General features: G+C 42.4%; 1 protein-coding gene across 3 annotated transcripts in view; it reads right to left on the bottom strand.

Moving 5' to 3' along the window:
• CACNA1E (calcium voltage-gated channel subunit alpha1 E) overlaps window positions 1–17,381 on the bottom strand; it is a 313,280-nt gene that overhangs the window by 136,918 nt on the left and 158,981 nt on the right. For all 3 annotated transcript variants that reach the window (XM_047840446.1, XM_047840445.1, XM_047840444.1), the window contains exon 7: window positions 8,388–8,491. In XM_047840446.1, the coding sequence (XP_047696402.1) occupies window positions 8,388–8,491 (104 nt within the window). The remainder of the gene's footprint in view (window positions 1–8,387; window positions 8,492–17,381) is intronic.

Below are 17,381 nucleotides of genomic sequence, written 5' to 3' on the forward strand. Positions count from 1 at the left end.
CCTTCCTCCCTCCAGAAGCCCTGGGAGCAGTGGATAGAGGCAATGGGCTAGCTTAGGGCCATTTTCTGTTTGTGTGCGCCTTCTGCCCTGTAGTCCTGTGCTTATGCAGTTCTGGTTTGTTTCCATGGAGACAGGAAGCTCTGCTTCTCTTCAAGCCTAAGCTAATGGTTTTCATCAAATCCCATTTCCTCTGAGACAAGTAAAAACACTGCAATGCTTCTATCTATACTTCTTCTTTAAATACACCGAAGGTGACCAACTTACCTCACAGCCCTCCTTTCACTGAGTCCCATGCCTCTGAGATGGGTGGCTCAGTTACTTGCACACTTCGTATCCAGTGAGTCATGAGACTGGCATAGGCTGCCTGCCCCCTCTCGCTCAGACTCATCTCGTCACTTGCCCAACATAGGGGCTCTTCCTTCCACTGTCTTCTTTCTCTGCTTTAGGAAAGCCTTCTCATGTAACATTCAAACTGCCTTCAGGTCACTGGGAACATGTCCCCTGGAAATAAAATCTCCAGAGCTTTCCTCTAGCTTTCAAGTGCAACTCCCAACCAACTGCTTACTCAAAAGAGAAAGTCTACATCCCCTCCAGAGGCATGTGAGAACCAGACCAAGCAGAAGAGAGCATCCTTGGCCCTCTGTACACAGAACTAGCTACTGCTAAACCCTCTGCAGACACTGGTAAAACTCCATATGTGTTGAGCATCAGAATGTGAAAAAGAAACAGGGACAGAAATATTTCACTCCCAGCCTGTAAGGCCCCTATTGTTAACACTCTTTTAAATGTCAGAATTTATTTACACCAGCTGTTCCCAGCTGCTGTTTTCACTTCCTAGGCTACTCCAGAAGTGCTAAGGAGACATATGCCATCCCGGGTCTGTTTCATCTCCCAACCTGAGGAGGCTGTCTCCCCATCAGAGGGGAGCTGATGATCTCACAGCCTGTTCACACAAAATATCACAGGCTCCTACTCAGATGATAGCCACCTAGACCTAACAGGTGGAGAAAATGAATGTCAGTATTATCAAAGGACATAAGAGCTAATGGCTACTCGATGCCAGACCCTGGGCTAGGTCTCTGTCAATGAAAGACATTACTATCCCATTTTACAGAGAAGGAGGTGAGCTCAGAGTAATTTATCCAAATGCACAATGCTGGTAAGTGGCAAGATTAGGGTCTCACTCATGACTGTCACATGCCAAAAGATCACGCTTCCACCAATGTGCCACCCTTTCCCATCCAGAGAAGGACGTAGGAGAACTAAAAGAAACAACTCCAAACCAGAGATGGTCTATCAGATTGGATACAGTTAGACATAGAAATTGTCCTGGAGGGCAGTGCTCTGTCCTAGTTCTAGCTCTGTTAAAGTATGTCTTGAACCCATATAGAAGCCTTATTTGGAACATGGTTGATTTGTTCACATAGCATCTATTTCCCTCCCTCTTCAAATAGTAAGAACAGGGCTTGAATTTTCTAAATTAACCATGGACACACTTTGGAAACAAGTAGGGATAAAGAACATCCACTAAGATTACATAAATAAGAGATTATCCCCTCTGCATAAATACATGACAAATGAAGTCTATGGTCAAGCTCCTTCCATACGTAGTCACTGAGAGATAGTATCTGAGTTGTAGGTACAGGCAATATGGAGCAAATGACCTAGAGCAGTGCTTGGACATAAAGGATGTCAATAAATGCTCACTGAATGAGTAAATATATAAGAAGTCCCATTACATCTTATGACTTTCCACTCAAGATGCACAGTATTAAGAATGTCTTCATAGTGCTTCCTGCTTTTATTTCATAACCATTTCACAAGTCACCACAGGCTCTCAATACCACATACTTGGACTAGTATGGTCATTTCCTCCTTAATCCTAGTGAATCTGGTCTCTCTCCATGTCAATGCTTCCCCCACTGATGCTAGATGAATGGTCTTATATATTCCTTTCACCCCACACTTTTCTGTATATGCAGTAATTTTACTGCATATACAGGTATGCACATTTTTTCTCAAGGTATGCACATTGACTTTTAAACTCAAATATTTTTTAAAAACTTATCATGAAGAGATAGCCATCTACTGCCACACCTCTCCCCACCCCTGACTCTCACTCCCCAGAAACCATCATTTGTAAGTTGTACCTGTATTTTTTTCTAGTATCCTTTTTAAATTTTTTAATATTATACCTCCATAATTGATATTTCTTTATCTTTAAAAATTTTAATGTTTGTTTACTTTTGTGAGAGAGACAGAGGAAGAGTGGGGGAGGGGCAGAGAGAGAGAGAGACAGACAGACAGAATCTGAAGCAGGATCCAGGCTCTGATCTGTCCGAACAGAGCCCAATGTGGGGCTTGAACCCACAAACTGCAAGATTATGACCTGAGGCAAAGTTGGTCACTTAACCGACTGAGCCACGCAGGCACCCCTATTTTTCAATTTAGGATACTGCTTAAAGACTTTCTCACTATGGAACCTAAGATTTTAGTCTTTGACATTCCCTTCCCCTCCCCTTATTTATCTTCCCCCATCCTCTCAAGGCAATTATAACACCATACGGGGTCATTTCACAATCCATTAAGGCTCAACTACACACAAAACTAACTTACTATGCTTACATGTCTCTAATGGTAACCCTTTTGTATTTTGTGGAGTTGCTCAGATGGAGGTGTGTGCATATAAATACATATATGAATATTTTTATACACAATTCAAACATTTATATATATACACATATATATAAATTATATATTCATATATATAATCTTCACAAAACCTTTGAACTTTTCTGAATACAATGTACATCAGGGAATAACTTGCTTAATTCTTTCCTTAAAGATATCATTCTTAAGCTCTCTGTCATCCTATCCAAATCTGAATTTGCTGCTCTCTAGGTCTTCTGACAGTTATCATTGTAGACTTCCCTTCATAATCATCCTGGAATCCCCTTTGCCTGTTTTCTCTATTGAATCCCTTGTTTGCATGAATATCATGTCCTTCTCTTTCTTCAATTAATTCTTTATTTTTAGAGATTCACATTCTCCAGTAACTTCTTCAGAAAGACAGTCTCAAAATACTGCCATTCTATTCTCAGAAATTATTGCTATTTTGGCTGGGTATAGATTTCTATCTTGGAAATTTTTTTCCTTCAGAAATATTTAGGAACTTCTCTGTTCAATTCTAACTTTAAGTATCATTGAGAAGCCCAAAGCCACCCTAACTCCTGATTCTTTGTTGTTAAAATATATTGCCTTCCCAATAACCAGAAGCTTTTGGAATATTATCTTTATTCAGATGTTCTGAAATTTTATGATGATTTATCTTGGTGTGTGGTCTCTTTTCATTAGTTGCGTCAAATGCTCAGTGGGCATTTTTATTATTAATTAATTAAATTAATTTGTTCCCTTTTATATCCATACCCTCTTCCCATATTTCTGCTATACAAACTGCTCTTACAATAGACAGTTTCCTCTGCTATCTGAAAGTTTACTTTACACCACTTCACTTTCATGAAAAACCCACATTAGTACATATTTTTGATAACTGAAAAAAAATCCAAAGAGCATTTTTGCTTTTACAAAATGGTAATTGTTTCTTTGTTTTACACCACATTGGTATATGAAAGTTTTCACAAGAATGCTCTACTTTCAAATAAACACCAAAAAAAATCTGATTAAAAAATCGAGAGGACCTGAATAGACATTTTTTCCAGAGACAATGTACAGATGGCCAACAGCCACAAAGATGCTCAACATCACTAATCAAAGAAATGAAAGTCAAAACCATAATTAGGTATCATACCACACCAGTCAGAATGGCTAGTAGCAAAAAGGATAAGAAGTAAGTGTTAGCAAGGAGAAAAGTGAACCCTTGTGTACTGTTGGTAGGAATGTAAGTTGGTTCAACCACTGTGGTAAATAATATGGAGCTTCCTCAGAAATTTAAAAACAGAAACACCATATGATCCATTAATTCCACTACCAGATATTTACCCAAAAAAAATGAAAACACTAATTTGAAAAGATATAAGCACCCCTATGTTATTGCAGCACTATTTACAACAGCCAGGATATGGAAGTAACTCAAGTGTCCATCCACAGGGAAATGGATAAAGAATATGTGGCATACATAGACAATGGAATATTACTAAGTTATAAAAAAGAATGGGGTCTTGCCACTTGTGACAACATGGATGGACATAGGGTATATTATGTGAAGTGAAATAAGAGAAAGAAAAACGCCACATGATTTCACTTATATGTGAAATATAAAAAAACAAAACAAATGAAAAAACAAACAAAAACCAGATTCTTAAATATAGACAACTCGTGGTTGTCAGAGAGGGGAAGTAAGCGGGGTGGGGGGTGCAAAACAGATAAAAAGATTAAGAGTTACACATTTTCAGTTATAAAACAAGTAAGTCATGAAGCCAAATAGTACAGCAAAGGGAATATAATCAATTATATTGTAATAATGTTGTATGGTGACTACACTTATCATAGTAAGTGCCAAGTAATGTATAGAATTGTTGAATCAATAGACTGTACCTCTGAAACTACTTTAAAATTTTATGTTAAAGGGGGCATCTGGGTGGCTCAGTCAGTTAAGTGTCCGACTTCGGCTCAGGTCATTATCTCATGGCTTGTGGGTTCGAGCTCTGTGTCGGGCTCTGTGCTGATAGCCCAGAGCTTGCAGCCCACTTAGGATTCTGTGTCTCCCTCTCTCTCTGCCCCTCCCCTGCTCACACTCTGTCTCTCTCTCCTCCAAAATTAAATAAACTTAAAAAAAAAAAAACAAAGAATGCTCTACTTTCAAGAGAAACTTGTACTCAATGTACACTTTTTATTGAATGCATTCTTACAATCTATGTATTTTGTATGTATTTTTACATGCATTATACTATACTATTTCTTGTTTTCACTAAATTTTATGCTTTTAAGATACTCTATGTTGTCGTGTGTACATAGTATTTGTTGCTCCTAACTGCTGCATAGTATGTCATGGGATGCATCCCACAGTTGACCCATGTACTTTACCAACTGTGGACGCCCAGGTTCTCTCCAACTTCCCATCACCAAAAGTAATGCTGGAAAGAATATCCTTGCGCATGTTTCAACAGACTTTTACTCTGGCAATGTGTGTTTACTGATTCTGGAAACATTTTTAGTATTTTTACTTGTAAGTTTCTCCCTGCCCTCTTCCCTGTTCTCTTTATGGACTCTTATAAGTTGAATGTTGGACTAACCCTCTGATTTTTTAAAAATTTTTGTTCTATTTTCTAGGTGATTTCATTAATCTTGTATTCCAACCATTTACTCCTCATTATTTTCATTACATATTTATATTTTTTTACATTAATTCATGTTGCATTAATGAAATTTTACATTATTTATTTTACATTAATTTCCAAGGGCTCTTCTTAACTGCTAAATGTTCTCCTTTTTTTATTTTTTATTTTGTGATTAAAATTATTTCTCTTCGACCTCTGCTAATATCAATTACACTTTTTAAGAGTTATCTTTTGTACCCTCCATCATTCATATTCCCTCAAGTCCTTTTTTTTTTTTTTTTAAGAGAGAGGGAGTGCATGCCAGGGAGAGGGGTAGAGGGAGTGGGGGAGAGAGAGAATCTTAAGCAGGCTCCATGCTCAGCACAGAGCCCAACACTGTACTCAATTTCATGACCTTGGGATCATGACTGAAGCTGAAATCAAGAGTCAGATGCTCAACTGACTAACCAGGCGCCCCCTCAAGTTCTTTTTTCTGTATATTATTTTGTTTTTGTCTTTTGTTTTGGATATCTTTTTCCAATGCTGATGATCCCTACTCTGCCTTAATATTTAAGAGCAGTGTCACAAAAGCTTATTAGAAACTCTTGTGTGGATGGCTGGAGCTTGTAGAATGATAAGTGTAATGGGTTGAATGACCCTGCAAAAAAATGTATGGCCACATCCTAATTCCTGTATCCTATGAATGTTACCTTATTTGGGAAAAAAGTCCTTGCAGATGTAATTAAGTTAAGGGTCTTGAGAAACCCTAAACCCAATGACAAATGTCCTCATAAGAAAGAGGCCCAGGGAGATTTTAGACAAAAGACAAGGAGGCAATGTGACCACAGAGGCAGAGACCAGGGTGATGTAGCCACTAGCCAAGGAATACTTGGGAGTCACCAGTGACTGGAAAAGGAAGGAAATAAATTCACCCCTAGAGCCCTTAGAGGAAGTAAGACCCTGCCATATTTTGGACCTCTAGCATCCAGAACTGTGAGAGAATTAATTTTATTCACAGTGTGAAGCCACCTAGTTGTGTTCATTTGTTGTGGCAGCCACAGGAAACTAATATGAGCCTCACTGAGGGCAATGGGTGGGAACCGTTTCTCTGGCCATCCTCAGGTATCAGTACACATAACATTCTTCTCTTAAGATGGATGGTTTCCCCACAGAGGAACCCTACTAACCCTTACCATACCAGATTGATCCACTTCTGAGAGTTAAGAGTAGGCAGATGTGGTCTGGAAGCATGACATTCAGTTTGTGGACTTTCATTCCAACATATCAACCCTACCCTCAGAAGCACCTGATGTTACCGTTGCAAATTTTTGATTCAGCCTCTACAGAGATAGTAAGTCTTCTGACTTTGGCTGGGGTGGGGGCTGGACAGGGCAGACACCTGTGAGACTTGTTTGGGGCTAGATATCTAGGGTGTTAGATAGATGGGGATAGAGATCTAGGGTGTTGGATAGATGTCCTCTAAGTGTTCCTTATGAGGACTTTTGACCAATCCTCTTGTTTTTAGTGCCATCCATATTTCATCTCTCAGACATATGTGGTGTCTTGAATTCTGGAGGCTTTCCAGGACTGTGGAAGGTTCGGAAGGAAAATCATTTTGCCTTTTTATTGGTATTCCTCACCAAAGGCAGTTAAACCTCAGCTTTCCCACCACTAGATCAGTTACCATTTACTCTCTGCCTTCAGAAATTTTGTTGACCTCTCTCATCTGTTGTCATTTCCTCTCCCGTTCTGTCACTGTGCCCTTCTTAAATTATTTTTTCCTGTGTTAGTAGAATTACAAGACATGGTGAATTTCATTCAACCTTCTATGTTTAACAGAAGCACCACCTTGTAATTTCCATTTGAAGAACTTATGCTACTCAGAGAAGAAATTAAATTCATTTTTGCTTAGAAAAATGTAAGACCTTCTAAAATCAACCCTTGTTGTAGCTCTGTTTTACACTTTACATTTCCCAAATGCTCTAGGTAAATTAGGCTCATTATAATCCTTTCCTATTGCAAGATGAGTCCCATTTCTTCAATTTTTCTTATGGTGTGGTGCTCTCATTCATGGAATGTTCACTCACATATATCCTATTTTATCCTATTACATATTGTGTGTCCCAAGCAAAATCTCAGTCCTTCATGAAGCAATTCCTAATAATCTCAGACTATATAATAGATTTGTTTTTTGCCCCAAATTATCTGTATCTCATATTATTCAGTAAAAGAACTCCATTCCCTGTCTAAATGTTTGTGCCCTGTCCCCAAAACACAGTTATTTATATTTATATATATATATATAAAATTTTTTATTATATATATAAAATTTATTGTCAAATTGGTTTCCATACAACACCCAGTGCTCATCCCAACAGGTGCCCTCCTCAATGCCCACACCCACTTTCCCCTCTCCCCCACCCCCCATCAACCCTCAGTTCTCAGTATTTAAGAGTCTCTTATGGTTTGCCTCCTTCCGTCTCTAACATTTTTGTCCCCTTCCCCTCCCCACTGGTCTTCTGTTAAGTTTCTCAGGATCCACATATGAGTGAAACATATGGTATCTTTCTCTGCCTGACTTATTTCACTTAGCATAACACTCCAGTTCCATCCATGTTAGATAGGAACCATGCCTTAGACTTTATGTGCTCTTTGCTATGCTTACCATGGCTTTAGACACTGAGTACTTGCTGACTGATGTACACTAATCCAAGCTACAAATATGGAATTTGATGTTCAATAAATGATAGAGTAAGAATCTTTGAGGGTAAAACCTCTATCTTATTCAACCTCACATCCCTCACAACTAGCTTGGTGTTGGACAAAGATGATCTATGACTGCTGAATGACTGAATGAAAGGATGTATATGAATCAATGAACTCTCACTGGATACTATATTCAACATTGTACCTGGCTTAAATATTTTTTTTAACTCATAAGAAAAATAAAGATGATTAAACAATGTGCACTACTGCATTTCCAGCATCTCGAATAGCACCTCACACAGGGGCTGCCCTAAAGGGAGGTTAAATGAATAAACTGGCCAGTAGTCCAGAGCATTAGTTTACAGTTGGAAAGAAGTTAAGAGGAGAGAGGAACATCTGGCTTACCCGGAAAGCACTCCCAGAACGAGGTTGAGAACAAAGAAGGATCCAATGATGATGAGGGGGATGAAGTACAGCCAATTCCAGGTGGCTCCTAAGGCATCATTGGTCTGAAAGAAAGAATAACGCTTCCTTAATATTTTACCAAAACCATGTGCCAGAAGAAGGCTTCCATTCCTGAAGTTTCACATATAGGGTGATATAACAAGCACAGAGCAATACAGTTAAACACTTCCCGCTTTATTCCCAGTTTGGTGTTATTGTGGGTTAACTCATATTCTCCCATGTACACAGTACAGGACACTGCATTAGCCTCACACAACGCCCTGAGTAGGAGCGGTCCAACACCCTTACTTAACAGCTAAGATAACTGAACCCAGAGAGGTCAAGTACTTTTCCAAGATCATACAAACAATTGCTGGGTTTTATAGTGTTTAACGAAGTGGGTTCTAAGCTTTTGCAGTCTAAATTGGGCAAATTCTCAAAAATCAGAGGCAAGCTGTGTCCATCTACTCCATGGATGGATGGACAGGACTGCTTGGGAGACATTATTGTCATCCACATCCTGCTCAGTCCTTGACCCTGCACTCTTTCTTTCTTCTATCACAGTCCAATAGTACAGAGCTGGCTCAGGCTTGGGCCCAACAAGGCTCTGGACAGAATAAGGAATAAATCTAGATTTAAAGATCAATCCTTTCCTCTCTCTCTAATCCGAACACACAGTGAAGTGAAAAATGCTTGGAAATCCATATTCTGGATTCTTATACTACAAGTGAGATTCATGGCCCCTGAATACTTAGAGGCTGAGGGAGGATTACACCACATGGCTTAGCCAAAAGAAGCAACCTTTGGCAGGATGTCTTATTAGGACCTAGGAACCGTTTGGGAGCGTTTTGAAAAGTCTTCTCTAACACTTCAGCCTCTCAACTAAACTTCACCTTGACCCTTCCTCCCCATAATATCAATCCCAAATCTTTCTAAACAGTCTCCTTGAATTGCATTTTATATATGCAGGCTTTTGAAATCCCCCTCCAACCCCACACCAGCCCCTCACATGCAAACTGTAATACCCATTTGAAACAATTAAAAGATATTTTATTCTTAATTCACTGGAGAAACAATGCCATGAAAGTCAAATGCCATGACTAAAATTCACAGGCTAAATTACTAAAATTAAGATCTGAACTCAGAATTTCTATGACAAAATGCTTCTTATCCCTGTGATTTACCTTTTCCTCTTCTCACTGCTAAGCTTTACAAACATATGTTTGATTCATTGCCCTCATGCTTCTGGTGGTCTCTGAGGACATTCTTTTCTCTCAAATTATCTAATTTTCTTTCTGCCTCCTATTGAAATTTGTCAGTCCACAGAATATAGCTTCCCACTGATCATGGAAGCTATCACTGCACAGTAGAATTTTCCATTAAAAATAGCTTTTAAGACAACCTCTTTCACCAAACTTGTATCTTTTGTCTTGCCCCCACACTGTTCAGAGACGGATGATTGCAAATGAAGCAGAATATAAGTTAAAAACAAACACCCTCTGAATTGTATGGGACAAAAGTGGGGATCTGCCAGTTTCAGTCTGTAAGTTCTAACTCTTTGGTTCAAACAGGTCTGATCAGTTAAATGCAAGCAGGGAACATGTGGGCCAGACCTCAAAGAAAACTGCTCCTGATTATCAGAAAGAAGATGCAGAAGAACTAGTTATCAAGGGCCACAAGGGATTTTAAAGAACATAAGAAGCTGTTTTTTTTTTTTTCCAGGACAGTTGAGACATGGTCCTTCCTGTGAGCTGAAGGATAGGATCACAGGATCCATGTATAAATAGCTCTACCTTTATTCATGATTACAAATGCAACATTTTTGTAAAGACTGGTTGGCTCAGAGGGCTCACCAGTGGTGCACCAGAAGTTGGATTGACTATATGGTTTAGCCAGAGTACCGCCCCCCGCCCCGCCCCCGGCCCCAGCATTCTTTGGCAACAAGGACTAAGTCTGCTCCCAGCACCCAGATCAGGGCTCAGCTGCCAATAAACATTAGTTGGTACCAGCAATGGAAAGGATGAAATTGTGACTGTTAAGGTATCTTTGGTCCCAAGAGTGACTGAGCTACTGTTTGAGGATGGCTAGAGCAATTTCAGTTGGGTGATGATTTGCCAGAGACACTGTAGAGTGAATAACATTTCCCAAAAAGCATTCTCACTGCTAGTGATCTGCAAGATGTTAATGTGTTCTGTGGAAAATGAGCTTCTGCGACCAAAGAGACTTAGGAAACACAACAGATTATACTTTCCCCTTAGCCTGTGGGAAGACTCATGAAAGGCACATTACTAACTTCAATATCATTTCATACACTTCCTTGATTATGAAACCCCTCTTTTTGAAGAAAATCTATTAACACATGAGGAAATACAGCCTGTGAAATGCAGGGATAAGAAGACTCTTCTCATGAGCCCAAAGTCTAGAACACACTTCCCAGTTCTCCCAGAAAAAAACAATGACAAGGACAGTGTCTCTTTATCCACGTGTTGTGAGAATATTTTGGTTTGGGTTTAACCCACCTTAAGGCAAGAATCTTAACTGTCTGTTCATTTCTATACCTGGCACCTAATGAAGTGTTTGGCACATGGAGTGTGTGTGGTTCAACTACTCAATAAACAACCACAATTTGAATAAGAGAATTCTCGTGTTTAAAATGAATCAAAAAAAAAAAAAACCCACAAAACTTTCATTCTGATGGTCTCCTTTCAAGCTTTGTCTGAATTGTTTTTTTAAGAAAAACTGTCCTCCACTATGGCATTGGGACCTGTCTGATGAGAAGAAGAGGAGGAAGGGGAAGAGAAAGAGAAAGACTAGGAGGACACCAAGGCCAGGGGCACTATCCCCTGAGGGAATTATTACAGATGACTGACAGCTTAAAAGGTTCTTCTGGAGAAAGCAGCTTGACAGCGCCCTAAGATTATTCACAAACCTTTTTTTTTTTTTTTTTTTTTTTTTAAATTTTTTTTTAACGTTTATTTATTTTTGAGACAGAGAGAGACAGAGCATGAACGGGGGAGGGGCAGAGAGAGAGGGAGACACAGAATCGGAAACAGGCTCCAGGCTCTGAGCCATCAGCCCAGAGCCCGATGCGGGGCTCGAACTCACGGACCGCGAGATCGTGACCTGGTTGAAGTCGGACGCTTAACCGACTGAGCCACCCAGGCGCCCCTCACAAACCTTTTAATAGACTTTCCGCACCCTCTCTACACCTTTCTCCTCTCCCTTGGGTTTCCTCCCATTTCTTCCCCTCCCATCTTTCCCCACCAGGAGGCCTCACCCTCATCTCACATGCCCTTCAGTGGATCAATGACAAATCCAGCAGGACAAGGGGACATAGCTCAGCAGGAAGTGGGCAAAGGACTTCCCATTTTCCTCCCCCACAATGACATGGTTCTTTCTGATGCTAATTAGAACTCCAATCTCCTTCTGATTCATTATTAAAACCTTAAAATTATCCAGTGGAGGAGAGACAACTACTAAAGTGTCTTTTGAGATTGAAAAAGAAGAAAGTAATCGACAACTCTCAAGTGAGCAAAAGCCCCGAAACCATGTGAGGCGGGAGTCAGGAACACCAAGGAGAAAGTTGCCAGTGTAATAACCTCAGAGCTATGAGTGTGTTTTCTCTCAGGTGTCCCTGTGCCTGTGTCACAGTAGGAGGGGGAAGAGAGGAAGGCTGCCTAGGTGAGAAGCTCTCTCTCTCTCTCATCCTTTCTCCAAACTCCTCTGCTTCCATGACTCTGACAAGCTGCTTGCATGGGGGATCATCACACTCTACTTACCCTGGTGACTCTTCCTTCAGGAACAGAGGATGACGGCCATGCTAAATGTTCTGAGCAAGATGCTGGGGAAGGAGACCCACAGCCTTCTGAACATGTTCCACTAGATTCTGGCCCAAGAGTCTCACAGTAGAACCTTCCCTGCCCAGACCGCTGCTGTGGAGCAGCTAAGTAAGTATAAACCAGGCTCCTCCCTGCAAAGAAGGCTGCACAAGGAGTGCCAGCCTCTTCATTCCCCACCATTCATGGAACACCTACTCTTTGTCAGCCATTACAGAACAGTGTTTTTCTTTGGGGCAATGTCCTCTTACTTAAGGCACTGATTCTCCTCCCGCCCAACCCAGCCAAGCCCCTAGACTGGCAGGCTGACTGCTGTCTTTCTCACCTGCTGATTCCCCAAGTGACACACACATGTACACGTGCGCATGATGGGGGTAATGACAGACAGAGAAAGCAGTCGGGGGTGGCAGCCCGCCTGCACAGGGTGTGCTCAGCGGGTACCAGTCCTGACACCGTGAAATGTGTTCCTTTGGGAACCTGCCTGATTGGGGGTGGTGAGTGCACCCACTCCCTGTGTAAACAGGCACACATGGCAATTATCACATTAATCTCTGGAGGACTGGGGGAAATGGTAGAAGGTGGGGTGGGAGGAGCAGGATTGAGGAGAAAGAGGAGGATGGAGACAGCAAGATGAAGGGAGGAGGTCCAATGGTTCTCCCAGGCTGAAGCTGTATATGCAGAGCCAAGCCCCCACCCTTGAACTCCGGTCTCTATCAGGGTTCCACAGGGCTCTGGAGAATATACTGTTTTCCTTCTATGTACATGCCTTTCATAGAGGAGGGCCTCTTCTATGTACATGCCTCTCATAGAGCAAGTCTCACCAAGAGACTGAGTGAGCTGGGACTGGGGAAATGTGGGATATGGATTCCAGGGTCATTTCAGGAAAAGAGAGGGTCTCTGGGACACACCGGTTTCCTAGGCTGGAGACAGCATCTGTTGGTGAGCCTGGGCTGGCCTACAGAAGGGTTTCTCAGCCAGGGCATTGTTGGCATTTTGGACTGGATAATTCTTTGTTGGAGGGTAATTCTGGTTAATTCTGTCCCATGTGGTGCATTTGCAGGATCCCTGGCTTCTGCCCACTAGATGCCAGTAGCACTCCCCCACCTGTGACAACCAAAGGTGTTTCTGGAATTGCCAAATGTCCTGAGGAATAAAAACAGTTTCCAGGGGAGAATGACAGGCTGAGAGGCTTTGTCCCAAGGAGAGATCTTTAGAATCACCAACCAATCTCAGGTCAAGACATGGTCGGAATGGCCACTGTAGGCTTCCAAAAAGGCCAGCCCATCCATCTCAGCAAAAGCATCTGTCCAAGGCCTCTGCTGACACCCCAGGGAGAGAAAGTTCAGGAAAGGCAAGCATGGGAATGAAAGGGACAGAAGCCAAAGGCTGGCTCCACCAAGTACCACCTTCCTCGAAGGGCAGCATACCGGGAATCCCCCAGTGGATGGCCTTCCCTGGCCTCTACTTAATTCCAGCACCAAGTATGACAGCTCCTTTTCTACCCTCAAGGGACCTTGGGTTCATGTTTTGGAGCCAGAATGCCATATTTTGTTCAACAAATTTGTGGACCATGTACTTTGTGACAGATAGTCTCCTAGGTGTTGGGGATAAATGATGAGCAAAACAACATCAGGTGCTGGCTGTTGTGAAACACAGCACAAGGGACCTGCATTAAATAGATGAGGAACACATAGACACATACAACCTTCAGCTGTTTGCTATAAAGGGGCCACACTGGGCAGGGATGCAAAGGGGCATTTGATCTGGTCTAGGTGGTCAGGCAAGGATTCCCTGGAACTTTCAATGAAGCTTTGAGAGAAAAGAATCACATGATAGTCTAACACACAACCCCTGGCTGAGACAGCAGAGGTCAGAAAGGCAGATAAAGGGTTTATTATGGAAGGGAAACAAAGAGGAGAAAAAGGTGATTAAGAAGTGCCAAGAAGGAGGGGGCACGTAAGAGAAAAAGGAGGATAGGGATGCCCTCTCAGAATGACCTCCTACCACCCTGTAACAGCAGCCTCCTTGCTCCTTTATGGATGTTATACTGAAACATCTATGCACCGTAAGGGCACCCCTTGATGGATTTTTTCAAAGTGTACGTAATTTTCTGACCAGCATCCAGATAAGCCCAGTGCTTCCCTCATGCCCCATCCTAGACACCATCTCCCTTTCCTCAAATATAACATTAGCCTGACTTCTATTATCATCAATTATGTCAGTCTAATTGGAAAGCCATATCTAAGCACTTTCCCGCATATGCTGAGCCATCCATTGAGCCATCTTTGCTTAGGACTTTAGCTTGCTCAGGAATTTACATTCAGAATAGCCCTCTCCCACCCTGCCTCCTACCCTGATCCCTGCCTGGCTCTCACCAACCTGGATGCCATAAGTTCTGTGCTGCTCCCATTAGGTACCCTTCACCTGCAGGTGCACCCATCCTCCAGCAGCCATATGTGTTGGCTCACACCTGGACCCTTCTCAGAAGTTTGGCCTTGGATGACAAAACTGCCTCACCTGGGAGTCTATACCTGCCCTTGGAGTGGGGGGACCTATATCCAATGACTAACTGACATAAGGGTATCAATGGCACAGCCCCTCTTCCTCTGGGTGGGACCAACTCTGGGTTGCAATTCACACTCCTGACCTGCCTGTGGGATATGGCTGAGGTTAAAACTTCTGAAATCACGTCTGTGTAATATTTTTGCCTGACCTATCCTGGTTCCCTCATATCTTTACTGCTTTCCTGGAAAGCAGTCACTCAAGAAATCATTGCCCCAGGAATCTGTCCCAGTACCTGTTTACAGGGAATCTGACTTAATACATTATACCCTTTCTCATCAGGTTGTTGTTGTTGTTGTTGTAACATTTATTCATTTTTGAAAAGACAGGGCAGGAGCGAGGAGGGGCAGAGAGAAGGAGACACAGGATCTGAAGCAGGCTCCAGGCTCTGAGCTGTCCGCACAGAGCCCAACACAGGCTCGAACCCACGGACTGCAAGATCATGACCTGAGCCAAAGTCAGATGCTTAACCAACAGAGCCACCCAGGCACCTCTCTCATCAGGGTTTTGACCAACTTTACAAAGAGGCAACACCCCACCCCTGAGTCAAGAGTTGGATGGTGTTTCTAAGGGAAGAGCCATTTATACTCCTCTGACCACACTCACATTTCAGGAAAAGGACACAAAATGCTGACTCTACAACCACTGGGCAATTAAAGGCATATGGATTATCCAACCTGGTTCCCTGCATACCAAGAATTCCAGCAATGGTCTTGGAAGATTATGAGAACATGCTATCCAACCCATCATTTGGTGGAAGAGGAAACGGAGGCCCAGACGAGCAAAGTGACCTGGAGTCACAATGTAGAACCACAGTTGGTCAACTGCTTTAGAACTCTTCACTCTCCATATCTCGTGTAGTCCCAGGTCTCTCTTTTTAAATTTTTTTTAACAATGTTTATTTATTTTTGAGACAGAGGGAGACTGAGTACTAGTGGGGGAGGGGCAGAGAGAGAGGGAGACACAGAATCTGAAGCAGGCTTCAGGCTCTGAGCTGTCAGCACAGAGCCCAACGCGGGGCTCGAACCCATGAACTGTGAGATCATGACCTGAGCTGAAGTCAGACGCTTAACCGACTGAGCCACCCAGGCGCCCCTAGTCCCAGGTCTCTTAAATGCAATCCTAGCCATACTGTTACCACTTTCTGGGGGAGAACAAAAATAAATAGGAAAGCCAAAAACTAGGATCTGGCAGCCAGAAAGTAAGAGCTGTCTTCCCAGTCCTCAGGCAAGAAATAAGGGTAGAGGAGCAGGTGGAAAGAGTGAGGACAGAGAGCTCCAAGTAAAACACAACCACCTGCTGCTACCCGGCAAGGAGGCTGAACCTGTCAGTCCTGAAGGCAAAGCATTTTATTATGTCTCAGATTCCTGAGCATATTTAATCAACACTGTAAGCTTCCCCATACAAACAAGCTCCAAAGGCAGCATCTGGCTTAGCTAGGGGCCGGTTACAAGTAATCAAGACTCAGCACACATTCTGGTTGTTCCAGGTCCCTGAACTTGATGGCCAGGAGCCACTTTCTCTTGCTTGCCTGGATTGTCAGTGACTGTCACCAAGGATGCAGCAGTGCCTTACCAATGCAAAAGCACCTCGAGGAGTAACTTCCTATTGGATATTTCACCACGTATTCCTCTCCTACTCTTGCCAGTGGGAAAACAGCAGAACCAGTTTGGCAACAAAAGCCAGGAAAAATAACAGCACTCCCACCCTCATCCACAGGCAGCAGTATGATGTGAATGAGACCAGGGTCAGGAGCTGCATACCAGGGAGCTCTGCTCAGCATCACGGGCAAGCAGTGCCCCATCCTGGGCATGGGTGGTGATCACCATTGGCACTGGGGAGACAAGCATTGATGCGTCAGTGAAAACCCATCCATACAACTGGGAAGAGGACTCAAGTAATTGCCATCAAACTTAGAGAGTGTAAGTGGTGCCACAACAGACCAGGAAGGCAGCCATGAGACTGTGTGTGTCCATATAAGCAAGGGCCTTAAAAACCCACATGGCCCAGGGCCCTGAAATCCTTAAAATCTCTTTGGATAAATCCTAATAATTCCAATATCATGGTTATGTGATGTTTATCCTGTCATCTCCCTTTTGGAGCTCTAGGCCAGAAGCCCAACACGGAGGAAGATCTTCTTGTATCTATGAGACTGAGCTTGGGTTACAGGAGGGGCTCAATATTTTCTTCCCTCTAGCTTTGTGTATGTTTGAAAATTTCTATAATAAAATGTTTTCAATTTTTCCAAAATTAAATTGAACAATTTACTTAAGTAGTTCAGGGTCATGTACAAATTTTAACAGTAAGTTCTGTTTTAGTCAAAATAGTGAAAAACGTTAACAGTGATGGTAACGGGGGTGGGAGTAGAAACGAGCGATTAAAATAAAAGTTTTTATACCTTTCTATACTTTGAAACTTACCTGCAGTAACTTTTTTTTAATAATGAAAGAAAACAAAGACTATTGGGGGAAAAAAGAGGGAGGGCGGGAGAGAGAGTGTGAGGAAAGGAGGGGGTGGGGTGAGAAAGAGAGAGGTGGGGGGAGAGGTCCTCCCTGCA

This window comes from Prionailurus viverrinus, chromosome F1 (genome assembly GCF_022837055.1).
Source record: "Prionailurus viverrinus isolate Anna chromosome F1, UM_Priviv_1.0, whole genome shotgun sequence".
In the NCBI taxonomy this organism is placed as follows: domain Eukaryota; kingdom Metazoa; phylum Chordata; class Mammalia; order Carnivora; family Felidae; genus Prionailurus; species Prionailurus viverrinus.